Below are 14,259 nucleotides of genomic sequence, written 5' to 3'. Positions count from 1 at the left end.
CTATCAGGTTTCTCAGCAACAACTCACCCAGAGTTTAATTACTGGATGATCGCAAAAGTATCTGCAAGGACAACTGCATGGTCTAAAATCGAGCATCTTAACACTGAGTGAGTCTATATGGCATTATTCCAAATAAACGTTTGAAGAGCTAGAAATCCTTTAGTTTACAACGTGTGTAAAATTCATACGTGTGATCTAGGGATTGTAACTCCATGTCATAAAAAACATACAGACACGTGATCAAAAGACAGATCCTCTGAAGGTAATGGGCAGAACTCTGATTACTAGAAAACCCTGTAGAAAATACAGGAAGGACAAGGGATTGAGGTTAAGTATTAGGTAGAAAAAAACCCATCCAGCAATTACCATGAGAAGAGGAATAAACAGAGGAGCTACAGCCCCAAATGTGACAAAGCCGGGCTGGGGGTCAGGGGCCTCTTCTTCCTCTTGGCTGGGGGATCTAAGGTGGTTCTTCCCACCGGGGAACAGGGCAAGTGGCCTCGCTGGGAAAATGCACCCCTTGACTACCTTCATTGCATTTCATGAGCATTCAGAAAACACGTAAAAAAGAAAGACAAAGTTCTCTGCAACAATTAAGTTTCATTCACGTGACAAATGCTTATTGAACAACTACTGTGTAGTCCCTGCTGCTTTAACTTACAGCAAAGGAGTGCGGTTACGTGACATCAGCAAAATTAAGTTTTCTAAGCGTGGAAACAAACCTTGCTTTAACTCTGCACTCACCCCAAATGTAATCAAACCCCTAAAATTAAAGAACGCCACGAGTGAGTTACAAGATTCTTTCTTACAATATTTTCTAGAAGTTATCTACCCACACGCAGAAACGGAAGGTCAGGTTACATTAGTTGACCTCTTCTGTAATTAATACAGTTGACACTGCTTCCCATTAAGAGTTTGCCTGGCAAGCAATCCAGGTGAGTGTGGAAGAGTTTCTAAGTTCTGTAAGAAAAGAGTGCAATAAAACGTGTGCCGTAATAATCCCTTTAAAGCCCAAACACTTCCAGATGATAAAAGAGTCAAAGACTACGAATGCCATTCAAAGAGAAAAACCTACTGATGCTTTGCAAATTCGAAATACACTGACAGCATGGAAGGGCTGCCCTCGGAGGTGGCATCTGTTGTGGGGGTGGGGGTGGGAGGAGGCCGTACCTGCTGCCTGTTGTTGGGCGTGTGTGGGAGCATGGTGCACACATGGAACATAAGCTCGTAGTCTTTGTACGTCGTGTACAGGGAATGCGTTCCCGTAGAATCAGCTGAAAACAAAGATTAATTGCAAGAACAAGTTAGGCCACTGCAGATTAGCAATTCAACACTTAGAAGGTCATTATTACAAAAGGCAATTCAACCGAAAAGAACAGACCTCCCAACGATAAAGGACCAGTGTCTTGGGGGTGGCCCCGCTCTCCCACTAGGCCCTGTTGCTCCCACTTTCCAGCCCACGCCTGCGGCCTGAGTTTTGCCATCTGCTCTCGCCCAGGCGCTTTCTACTGAACGCGTGGCTTCCCCTCTCTCTCCTTCTCCACTCCTGCCTTCGCAGTGCTCACTCAGATGACCCACATGGGCGAGATGCTGCTGCCACAGGAAGTACAGGTGAGCACAGGAGGAGGTGTGGCCTGGCGCCGGTCTGGGTGCAATTATTAGACGGGGCTGAGCTAACCAGAAGTTATCCTTGCCCCACTGTGTGTGTGTGCGCGTGCGTGTGCGTGTGTCTACAGTTAATTATCAGTTATTCTTGGGCACTTGACCCTCCAGAACCGAGAAAAATGAAACAGGATTGACTTCATATGGAAATGGGAACGAAAGACGTTAAGGATTTCTTCCCTGAATGATGGAAGTAATTTTCTTCTCTTTCTGACAGGCAACGCGATGATGCAGTCATGTGATTAAGACCAGGGAGGATGAATGTGATCTCTTACTGCATATTATGCTCTGATACATGTTAAAAAAACTATGACATCTGAATCCCTGTTAATCATGCAGCTATTCATCTTTTGAAAAGCAGAATGATTCTGTGCAAATTCGAAACCCATCTGTATTATCGGCAGATTACCTCACTGAGAGTTTCAGACACCCAAACCAACAGTGACTATACAATGTTTAAGTAATAATTTTAGGACGGAGGTTTGAACCACTTTGCATATGGATAAAGACAAAGAGATAAATAGAAATTAAGATGTAAACAGAACTCCAGACTGCCCTTCTCAATCCTTGATCTATATACAGGTTTATCGTCTACCTTTTAAACAACAATAAACAATACTGTTCGATATTATTGAAAACGAAGTTTATTCCATTGTGTTTGTTGGGGAAACTCTACGTAGTGATCTTGGGCTAACCTTTTTTTAATCTGAAAATTAAAATGTTTACTTTAAGAACATTAAAACACTTAACCTTCATGGGCATTTATTATTTTCTTTCTACATCATGCAACATATTCTTATTTCCAACATTTACATCCAACTCAGAAATAGTCCTGAAAATCCTCCAGGAAAAAGTATTGCATACAGTTTTGTGCTGAGAGGTACTCACAGAAGGAAATTTCACGCAGAAGGGGAGTATGTAGAATGCTAATCTATGGATACTGATAAATTAACTTGCAGACGGTCAGAGAGGATATTCATCTAATAAGCTCTATATTATCCAGCCCCCATTTTCTCTTTTAGCTATTCATTAACTGCGTATTTGTTATTTTTCTTAGGACTTCTTAGAGAGTAATCTTCCATTTCAACTGTCTTGTCTCAGGACCTTAAGGATGAAACGTGGCTTTGGAAGTGAGCAGGCCGGTCATGAGGGAATGACGACTGTTCCTCCCACGAAGAAGTAACACTGAAGGTCAGAGGACGAACTAACCCTGCAGGTTCAATGACTCCCCTCACAACACTGCTACTACGATGCTTAAAATTCAGTAAGAGAAATGCTGACAGATATTTCACAGTCTGGTCAATGGGCTTCAGATTCAGGAATTCATAATGAAAAAAGAAAAATGCACTTTTAGGGGGAAGGGGGAGAAACATTCCCAAAAACGTGGTCATAATTTGTCTATCCCAAGTAGTGCTAAAGGACGAATTTCTAAAATTAAGTATTCAATATTTTCAAAGTTTTTATTTTAAACATCAGAAGGGTAATGCAAAAGGTCAGCTCAAGCTTGTTCAAGGGTTTGCTGCAAATATTTCTGTTCAAAAGGAGATACGGGGGGCTTTCCTGGTGGCGCAGTGGTTAAGAACCCGCCTGCCAATGCAGGGGACACGGGTTCGAGCCCTGGTCCGAGAAGTTCCCACATGCCGTGGAGCAACTGAACCTGCATGCCACAACTACTGAGTCTGCGCTCTAGAGCCCGTGAGCCGCAACTACTGAGCCCGCATGCCGCAACTACTGAAGCTCGTGCACCTAGAGCCTGTGCTCTGCAACAAGAGAAGCCACCGCAGTGAGAAGCCCGCACACTGTACCAAAGAGTAGCCCCTGCTCACCGCAACTAGAGAAAGCCCGCACGCAGCAACGAAGACCCAACGCAGCCAAAAATAAATAAATAAATATATTTAAAAAAAGAGAGAGAGAGAGATACAGGGCCATCACGGCAGTCTCCGGTTTTATCATTCTCTGCAGCCAACCAAAGAAAGGCTGGCCACGGCCTGGAGGTCTATATTCTACTGGATAGCAGAGCACCTTAGCAGCTCACAGCGCCTCTATTCCTACCCCATTTCATTCTGTACTTAAGAGAGGAACAACCCATTTTAAATCTGGAAGGGACATCTCAGATACTCTAGCCCGAAACTCTGACTTTTCTTTGTGAAGAAAATGAGGCCCAGATTTGCCCAAGGTCCTGTGGGCAGGCGGAATGAAAACTGCAACACAACTCTCCTGTATTTAAGAAGGAAGATATTTTTTTTTGCCCACTGCATGAAAGACATACTTTTTATTTGACCACTCCACGAAACATAATTCTTAGAGACCTCCTCTCTAAAGGCATGCCATGATTTCTTTGCATCTCATAGAAGGTCCTGCTCATAAAAATAAAAGACTCGCTGATTATTAGAATGAACATATCAAAATCCTGTTCTGATGTTATCATTTCCTTGCACTAAAGTACATAGCACTACCTCTGTAATGTACTAAAGACATCTCTTAAGTCATGAAAACTCCAAGCTGATGTCAATTCTATACATAGGAAAATATCTGCATTACCTCTGCTTTAGTTTTATAGAACGTACAGCTCAGAAGCTCTTAAAATGCTTCCCCAATCCACCCCACAGCAGAGGGACGGCAGGCATGCATAGCAATGAGTCCACGTTGGCAGTGGTTCTCCTGGAAGGACGTCCCTAAGGCTGGCACGCCAGCACCTCTAGGGGGTATGTGGCGGTCTGTGGGTAAGGGGAGTTTGCACAGGAAACAGAGGAGAAAATCAGAAAAGGTCTCCCTGATCCTTCTTAAAAGATGTGGATACTTGCAATGGCTGTCACAAATTATTTTCTAACCTTAACATTTCTGAGGCATGAGCTATCCACATTCAGCCTAATAGTCAAACTCCAACCTTGGCGTGTGTGGAGGACACACAGGGCCCGCATGTGAGCCAACACCGTGTCCAGGTCTTGCGATCTACCCTCTAAGTGTAATGTTCAAAAACAGATCAGAACCCCAGAACTGATGACAGGCCATGCGCACTAAGATTGGTACCACCGGCGATCTAGGCAAGTATCTCTGATGGTCGCAAGGTGAGCGGGCCGGGGGCCGCAGGGGCTCAGGTGGCCTCCATGCCAACCCTGGCTCGGCCACACGTTGACCCTCCCCCAGGGAAGAGTCCCCACCGGCCCCTCCTCTAGGGCTAGATGCCCCCCCAGATCCTCCAAGTTCAGAATCTATCTGCTCATCTTCATTAAAAGAGCAAGCGCTTAACTGCTTCACAATAAGCAGAATTTCCCCAGATACACAAAATTACCCTGCCCGGTATTTTTACCAGGTGTGCTGAGAGCAACTAAATGACAATACAAATACGAAGGTGAACCGCTTAGAATTTATGAGGGCCGTAAGGAACACGGTTACCTAAATGGAGAGGCAAGACCAATTCACACATCCTAGGAGGGGACCTGACTAAGGTTCTTGGAAAGCAGGATGCGTCAGCTTTTTCATCACTGCTTCAGCTCCTCAGGTAACATCGTGAAAACGGAAACGAGCAAAGATAAGGCCGTGAGCACGGCCTGAGTGGATGTGGTGATGTTTAGACTTTCAGAAATGAATGCGGGGCTCATCCTTGCTGCAGTGGGACAGGGTGTAACGGACAGGTGAGGTAAAAAGAAAGAAGAACATATTAAAAGATTATTCACCGAACACCGGGGAATCTCTGCTCTCGTTACATGGGAACAAGAATTGACCCGTTGAGCTTGAGAGAGACACAGAGCTCTTGAGAAATGTGCCCCCTCTGCTCATCTGAGGAAATCTCAACCCCATCCCAAATAAGCCAGCTCGGCCGCTGCAGGGGGTCAAGAAGGGGAGGGCTCGGGATCGCTAGCTTAGATGTCTGGGGTGCGCCTACCTTTGGGGCATTAAATCTGTGCACACACAAGCAAGTCTGAAGCTTACTTTTATTGTCCAGCTGAGCCCGGTATTTACTAAATCCTTTCAGCCGCACCCTCTGGCCCAGCAGATCGAGGAATTCTTCAAAGGCTGGTCCGGCCGTCTCGTTGTTGTACATCTCCTCCTCGGTGCTCTGGCCGGCTCTGCAATACAGGATCCCGATCTTGTGCTGAAAGCTCAGCTGAAATGGGGCAGAAAGGGAATTACTCGGCAAAGAGTATCAGACAAGGACGCCTGAGACTAAGCAACATTGCAAATCAACTCTATTCCAATATAAAATAAAAATCAAATTAAAAAATAAAACGGGGGCTTCCCTGGTGGCGCAGTGGTTGAGAGTCCGCCTGCCGATGCAGGGGACACGGGTTTGTGCCCCGGTCCGGGAAGATCCCACACGCCGCGGAGCGGCTGGGCCCGTGAGCCATGGCCGCTGAGCCTGCGCGTCCGGAGCCTGTGCTCCGCAACGGGAGAGGCCACAACAGTGAGAGGCCCGCGCGTCAACAGAAAAATAAAAATAAAAATAAAAATAAATTAAAATAAATTAAAATAAAATGAAAACAGAAAGTATCAGACGAGCTAACTTCCAGTAAAATTAAAATGACAGGAGCTGAGAATTCTGTTCTCAGGAAAGCACGTCAGGACAATTCCCATAAGCTAAGAAGCAAAAGAATAAGCAGCTGTCACTGTACACAATACTCCAAATACATAACAAACCCAGAAACCCGAACATAACAGCTGGAGAAACGTCAGACACCCTAAGAAATATAATGAATGGCCTTGCCCATGTGGGAGCTGCCAGGTTTCCAAAATGGAGAGCCAGGTTCAAGCGTTTATTTAAAAATACAACTGTGGAAATATTTAATCTCATACCCTCTATACAGTCATGAGCATTATCTTCCAAGTGAGAAAGAGAAAAAGGCTGCACACTTTAAAAAGTTTTCCCTCTCTGGTTCCTCATGCTTTTCTGTTGTCGTTATTTGAACATTCATGGAAATATGAAAGACTGTAGTTAAAAAAAGCAAATCAAATTCAGGTCTGGTAAGGAAACTGTGATATACGTATAGTGATAGAATAATGTTTTGTTTCCACAAAAGTAACTCTGACTCAACAATTACAGTCATTTCTCCATTTTTGACTGGCTTGAAAACATCTGCTAGATATACAATAGGCCATAAAGAATTTTAATAGGAATTGAAGATTTCCTGCTGTAGCTCTATCTCCCTGTCTATCCCGTATCGTGCTGGAAGCTGCCACACTGCTTTCTCCCAAGGCCAGGGAGAAACTGGATCCACCTTCACAGCTTTCGTATTTTCCCTAAGGAGGAACTACTTGTCACTCAGGAAATCAGGGCACTTCATCTTACTAGCAGCGATCTGAGCCTCCAGAGGCTGGCAGGTTATCAGTCCTCTCTGATTCCCTAAAGGCATCCATCCGGAACACTGTTCACTGTTATTATCAGCTGTAAAACAGAGCCTTTAATCAAAACTCATAGCTGACTAGATCAGTACAATAAGGTAAAATGGTACTCATTTCCCTTGAGTGGCAAAGTGATCACAGCAGTCTCATCCGGGTGACCAATGACAACGGACAATCCAAGCCAGGTAGGGATCCGCCTGCTTGGGGCATCTCGGCAGAGATGCTAGGGGAAGCTCAGAGCTGGGCGGGCAGCTGACCGCCGGTACATTCTACACGCGCTCCACCTCCTGAGTGCTACGGGGGAGGGGGGAGGAACCAAACGAGACATCAATCACCTGTTCCTAACTGGACCGGATAAGCTACCTACAGGGATGGCTCCCACGGTGAGGGGTTTGGGGGGCGGGTGGAGAGCGCACAGGCCCCAATCACACAGTGAAGACAAGGATCCAGGCCCTGAATGTGGGGCTATGAGATGCTGGCCGTAAGCTGTTAGTGTTATGAGCTGTGCGGTACTAGTCCTTGAGCGGCGTCAAGACAGAAAAATCATTTCTATTTGCCCAGGGATTGAGGAATAAATGTTTCTGATCAACTCAACTATCCAAATAAATGAGACACCACACTTACTGCAAACAGACCATCATCCTCCAAAAACACGAAGTAGAATACAAATGTCTCATATTATTTCACCAATTGTTTCAGAACACTAATTGTTCTGAGGGACCCAGAAGACACTGCAGGATCTTAGAGTACTTTAGGAAACACTTGGGATTGGCAATTGTCACCACAGATGTGGATCGCCTTGGTGACTGCCAGAACTGGACAAATCCCCTAAAGGGACCTCTACGGGACTGCTGTACCTCCCGGCACCGTGATGCTTGGACCTCCCGCCTGCTGTCAGAAGCGGATTCCCGCTCTCCCCAGCTGTCCGGCCCTGGCCTCGTGGATAGTCCCCCAGAGATCCTGTGGAGTGATCAGCAGGCACCGGTACCCAAGGCCCCACGGGCCCCCGCCCACACATCCTCCGCAGCCAGCAGGGGCGGCCGTACCACCACCCGCATCCTGGGAGCTCACTGTCCCAGGGCTGCCACCCTGTCTGTCCCCCTGCCTGCCGCCCCCCCTAGAGCCCTGCCACCTTTCCTGGTGCCACCTCACGTCGCGCCCCTGCCACACCTGCAGCTTGTCCCAGGCAGCCCCGCCATCCCCAGCAGGAAACCCTTCCTCTGCCTCTTTGTGGAGCAGGCCCGGAGCAAAGCTGTCTGGGGCCCCAGGGGTGGGGCCGCGGCGGCCCCATGCGGGTGGAGCAGAGCCTCCCCGGACCAGCACAGGTTCTCTCTGATTCCTGACTCTTGCGGACCTGATGCTCCCTGTGGACTCAGGCAAAGGCCAAATACCTGGAGAGCTGAAGCCCCCGGGGCTTCCCTGCTGAGCGCGGTACCATCCGCTAACACCCCTCTCCTTCCAGCCATCGCAGACCAGCCTGTGTCTACATCCCCGCTGGGAACAGGACTTGCTTTCTACCCAAACAGCCCTGGGCCCATGGGAATCAGGGGGTGAGGCTAAATTAGACTTCAAAGCCCCCAGGTGTCTTGCCCCAGCTCCTAGAGCTCTGCTCCAGCGACTGAGAATAAACCACTGTGGCCTGTTTACTACGAGGCCTGTGATTCCACTAAAACAGTAAGAGGATGAGACACGGTGTGAAGGAAGAGACCTCTCTCGCTCCAATCTCTTATAAACCGCATGAAATCAATGGAAATGCAACACCAAGGCTGACCCCCTCCTGCCCGTGGTTCACCAGAAAGCTTGCACACCTCTTCAGCCTGATCGCGGTACCAAGGGGAGGACAGGCTCCAGGTCCCCATGAACTAAAACCCCCAATTCTCTCGGAACAAGCCTTTGTTTCTAAGCCCTCTACACCTCAGGCTGAGTGAGGCTAACCACGTCCCCATCCCACTGACCTTCCTTTAACTGCTCTGATGAGAATCACAGCCAGTCCCACTGTCCTGGGGTGAACGAGGCCGGCACTTGGGCGTCCCCACGGTCAAAAACTAAAAACACCCACTTGCCCAAACTCTATACTGCTCCCGTGCCCAGAGTTGGACACACAGACCCTGCACGGACAGGCAGACGATCCCTTGCCTCCTGGGACTGGATAAAAACTGAGTGCTCTGTTCCAAAGGCCAGAAGCCCCGTCATTATTGACGAGAAAATTTAAATTTAAAGGAAGGTGACAGAAAACAGAGCCTCAGAATGGCCTTGAAAATAAATTCAGGTGTGCAGGAAAGTCCTTCCACTGCATCCTCCCAACTCAACCACCTGCTCTAAGAGTGTAGTGTCATGGATTTAGACCCGCTTGACTTCGTGTCAAGTAAACCTGGTATGTGAGTGAACATACATCTGGGTGAGGAGACAAGAGCAGAAGGGGTGATTGGCTTGTGAACAAATTAATCCAAAGATGCCCTAATATTCTAAGTTAGTGAGCTGTCATAATGTATCTGAATTAATTTTTTAAGAAGTCAACCTAGTGGGTAAAGATAAATTAGGAGTTTGGGATTAACAGATACACACTACTATATATAAAATAAACACAGGGAACTATATTCAATATACTGTAATAACCTAAATGGAAAAGAATCTGAAAAGGAATACATATCTATGTATAACTGAATCACTTTACTGTACACCTGAAACTGACACATTGTAGATCGACCACACTTCAATTAAAAAAAAAAAAAAGTCAACGTACATAATCTTAGGAATTCACCTGTTATACAAACTAGGATAGTCCTATAAAAAAGGAAAAATGGTATCTTAGAGGTTGGGAGGTGAATTCATGTAGATAAAGTAGCAAAACTTTCAAAGTCCTGATTGATAATTACTTCCCTTATGATTCTCCATGGCAAGGAGTCTTCCTGTTCAAAACATCTTACCAAAAGTAAAGAACGGAATGAATGACCCGATACCCACCATATCTCCCACTGATACAACATGTCTTGCGCAGAGCAGATAAACACAGTGACTGTCAAACCAGGAATGGATCCCAAACTCCAAGAAAGCAGAAAACGACAATATGTCCTTTAAAGTATTTTTTCAAGATTAAAACCCCTTAAGACCAGCAACATAAAACTGGCCCATCCCCTCCCTGGGAAGATTTTCTATCAGGAAAGTAGATAAAGACAGCACTACCCAGAAGTGACTCACAACACCCAGACAGGTTAGGGCAGCTTTTAAGGATCCTTTGGAAACCAGGATGTTAGAAAAGCTGTCTACTATCTTTCAGAGATGAGCATGAATAGTAAGTAGCTCTTGCTGACGTAATATGGAAATGAGATACCACTAGGAGTTGGGGGGCGTTAAAATGTCATATTGTACACCATTATGAAAGTATACCAGAGTCAAATAAATATAATCTCAAAAGAAAGAACACATGAATACAGCTAGAGCTCTAAATGCACTGGTGTGCTTAAAACAAGCACCCAGTTCTCAAAATTCATTCGTTGACGTCCGATTGTAAACAGGTGTCCATTCAAAGTACCTGAGGCTTAGTTTAAGAGAAATTCCCTGGCAGAACCATTTTTATGACCTTCACTGCCTCCCACCGGCGTAGCTGCTGGACCTATTCTGCCGGACGGACATCCCAAGAAGTGCCTGCTTCATTCTGTGAGGAGACAGTCACCTGCGGCTGCTGTAACGTCTCTCAGGGCTTGGGCGTCAGGATCCAGGCTGGGGAACACAGGGCCACCTGTGGACTCCTTCCTCCACAGCAGGCTGAGGGACCAAGCACCTCATCCGCCAGGCACCTGCTACCCAGCAGGTGAGGGACGTGTAATCAAGGGAGAAGCAACACACACCAGAAACATAAAGGGATGAAGACCACGGGGGTCGGCACCTCTCTTCCAGACTCTTCCACGACACGGAAGTGAATGTGTAACAGAGCAGGACCCTATGGGGCCTTCCCAGGACAGACCCCTCCCCCATACCCTCTGCTGTAGCTGCTCTCTGAAGTACCCAGATAATAGACCAGATAACAGTATCTGACGCCTATTTCCTGAGTTGTTTTTCAGATGCTAAAACCACCCCCAAATGAAAGAAATTACTTGATGATCATGAGCACGTAGCTCCCAGACCTTCTGGTGCCTAAGGACTGACCACCATCAGCCAATCAGAGAACTATGCACGAGCTGATCACAGACCCTGGGGTTCCCCTCCCTCACCTGGCCTTTAAAATTGCTCTGCTGATCAAAACTGCAATGAGGTATCACCTCACAGCGGTCAGAATGGCCATCATCAAAAAATCTACAAACAATAAGTGCTGGAGAGGGTGTGGAGAAAAGGGAACCCTCTTGCACTGCTGGTGGGAATGTAAACTGATACAGCCACTATGGAGAACAGTATGGAGGTTCCTTAAAAAGCTAAAAATAGAACTACCATAGACCCAGCAATCCCACTACTGGGCATATACCCTGAGAAAACTATAATTCAAAAAGAGTCATGTACCACAATGTTCACTGCAGCTCTATTTACAATAGCCAGGACATGGAAGCAACCTAAGTGTCCACTGACAGACAAATGGATAAATAAGACGTGGCCCATATATACAATGGAATATTACTCAGCCATAAAAAGAAACAAAACTGAGTTATTTGTAGTGAGGTGGACGGACCTAGCCTCTTTCATACAGAGTGAAGTAAGTCAGAAAGGGAAAAACAAATACCGTACGCTAACATATATATATATGGAATCTAGAAAAAAATGCTTCTGAAGAACCTAGGGGCAGGACAGGAATAAAGACGCAGATGTAGAGAATGGACTTGAGGACACAGTGAGGGGGAAGGGTAAGCTGGGACGAAGTGAGAGAGTGGCATGGACTTATATATACACTACCAAATATAAAATAGATAGCTAGTGGGAAGCAGCCGCATAGCACAGGAGATCAGCTCAGTACTCTGCGACCATCCAGAGGGGTGGGAGAGGGAGGGTGGGAGGGAGACGCAAGAGGGAGGGGATATAGGGATATATGTATACGTATAGCTGATTCACTTTGTTATACAACAGAAACTAACACACCATTGAAAAGCAATTATACTCCAATAAAGAGGTTAAAAAAGAAAAAAAAATTGCTCTGCTGAAACCCTTCGGGGAGTTTGGGGTTTTTGAGCACAAGCCACCCATTCTCCCTGGACTGGTGACTTTACAATAAACGCTGCACTTTCCTTCACCCAAACCCGGTGTCAGGAGATTGACTTTACTGCACCTACCTGCAGGTGAGTGGACTCAGGTTTGGTTCGGTGACAAATGCTGTCCTTCCCACCAAGCCCTCCTGAACTCTGAGTCCCTGGACCAGCAGCGACACACCCGCTCTGTCCCTCCATGACAACAGGATTTCCTCAACTGCCTCATGACATGACCATTCTCAGAGCACTTTACCAGCGATGACCATGATGAACTCTTCTGTGGGATTTTAGAAGCCAATTGTTCAAGTTCAAGTTTTGGTTTGGTTTAGTTGTTGTTTTTAATAGATCAGCCTTCATTCTTGAGAAAGACAGACTGCAGGATTATCCACTCTGAATGTCACAGTGCCTGCTTCCTCTGGCTGAGAATGCAGTGTTAATTTGCTAGCGCAATTACAACTTCATCTCTTAGAATTCCAGCCATCTGAGTATCAAATACTCCACCAATATACCACAGGGAGTGTGTTACTGGGTCCACCAAGAAATCCCGCATACTCCCTCCAAAACATGAGAAAGAATTGTCCTTGGAACGTTCTGGAAAGATATCACAATTGTCTTTTTCTTTCTGCAAAGCATGTATTTAAAAACAAATCCACACATTTAAAATAAATTGCATACCTTGGGCACCGACCACTCAGTTTCGCCTCCAGATTATCTTGCATCTGAAGTTAAAAGGCTTCTTTCCATCTTCTGGGCCACCACCTAAATCCTGTCCATCATTAATTCTCTCCCGGATGCTATTAATGATCACATAATTGAGCTCCAGGCCATCATCAGGCTCTACCTTCACCAGCCTGTCCAGTACGCTTCTACCAGAATAATCGTCCTAAATTACGGCTACGAGCATGTCACATCCTACCGGCAAACCTTCAATGTTCCCTACCACCTCCTGGATCCAGTGCTAACTCCTTAGCCCAGCATTCACTCCAGCCTCAAGATATTTCGTAACTGTTGTTGTTTTAACTCCTAACCTCTCTGCGTGTGCCCTTCTCTTGTAAAGAAACTGGCCATAGTTTCTAAAAGAGCCAACTGCTCGTATCTCCCTGTTGGAATTCTACTCAAGTCTAAAGGCCCAGTTACAACACCACCTCCTTCAGATGTTACTTTCTCTTTTCCCAGAGCACACACTGCATTTCTATGTCTCCATGACCCATGACCACACTAACGGCCATGGCGTTCTTCGTCTTAATGGCCCCAAGGGTAGGGACCAAGTCTTAGCTTCAAGCCTCCTGATACGTGCTGTTCACTGCCATCTGTCAGCATGACACTTTGCACATAGCAGACAAGAATAAACGTTAGTTCAGGGAAAGGCCCAACGTGAGCTCTTTACACGCTGGGAAAATACACCAGCAGTCTCTAATAGTCATGAATCATATCTGCTCCTGCTGGCTGGGACATACCAAAACCCTGGTAAAAACAATGCAAGTCACAACTCAGCAGGAGGTGCATTGCACTTATTGTTAAAGGCATCATGTTACTTAACTAGTATAGAGGCATATTCGAGAAAAACTGGAGGAAAATGCTTTAAGGCATTAAAAATAAATGATCTCCAAAGGCAGATGGATGGGAAAACTCCAAAACATTCAGAAACATGGACACAAAGTCCCGCACACTTACAGTCTCCCACGTGATACACACCCCTTGCTCATCAAGCTTGAGGAGCTGCTCCGAGACCTTGGGCGAGCTCGAGGCCTGCCTCAGGCACTGGATGCTCAGCTCTGGAACGACGCACTCCAGGACTTCTTTGAGAGGGAGTCCCCGCGCAGTCCCATGCCTGGCGGTAGAGGGTATGGCATCTTCCAAAATCGCTCCTCTCAGGGTTGTCAGCTGCAGGGGCGAATACAACGTTCCAGTTAACACTTATTCCTGGTTACCTCTTTAAAGCGTAACTTTTTAGTTGCCTTAAAAAAAGAGGAAGAGAGAATGGACTTGAGGATATGGGGAGGGGGAAGGGTAAGCTGGGACGAAGTGAGAGAGAGGCATGGACATATATACACTACCAAACGTAAAATAGATGGCTAGTGGGAAG

At 46.3% G+C, this 14,259-nt stretch overlaps 1 protein-coding gene across 1 annotated transcript in view; it reads right to left on the bottom strand.

Annotated features, from left to right (window-relative positions):
• The window catches only part of SIPA1L2 (signal induced proliferation associated 1 like 2), a 220,763-nt gene that overhangs the window by 73,696 nt on the left and 132,808 nt on the right, over positions 1-14,259 (bottom strand). The window contains exons 4-6 of the mRNA XM_060035062.1: positions 13,869-14,057; positions 5,596-5,770; positions 1,171-1,274 (exon numbers count right to left, since the gene is read on the bottom strand). Coding sequence (XP_059891045.1) covers positions 1,171-1,274; positions 5,596-5,770; positions 13,869-14,057 — 468 coding nt within the window. The remainder of the gene's footprint in view (positions 1-1,170; positions 1,275-5,595; positions 5,771-13,868; positions 14,058-14,259) is intronic.

The sequence above is a fragment of the Delphinus delphis genome, chromosome 16 (assembly GCF_949987515.2).
Source record: "Delphinus delphis chromosome 16, mDelDel1.2, whole genome shotgun sequence".
NCBI classification, from domain to species: domain Eukaryota; kingdom Metazoa; phylum Chordata; class Mammalia; order Artiodactyla; family Delphinidae; genus Delphinus; species Delphinus delphis.
The sequence above is the reverse complement of the archived record's forward strand: the minus strand, read 5'-3'. Positions and strand labels throughout refer to the sequence as shown.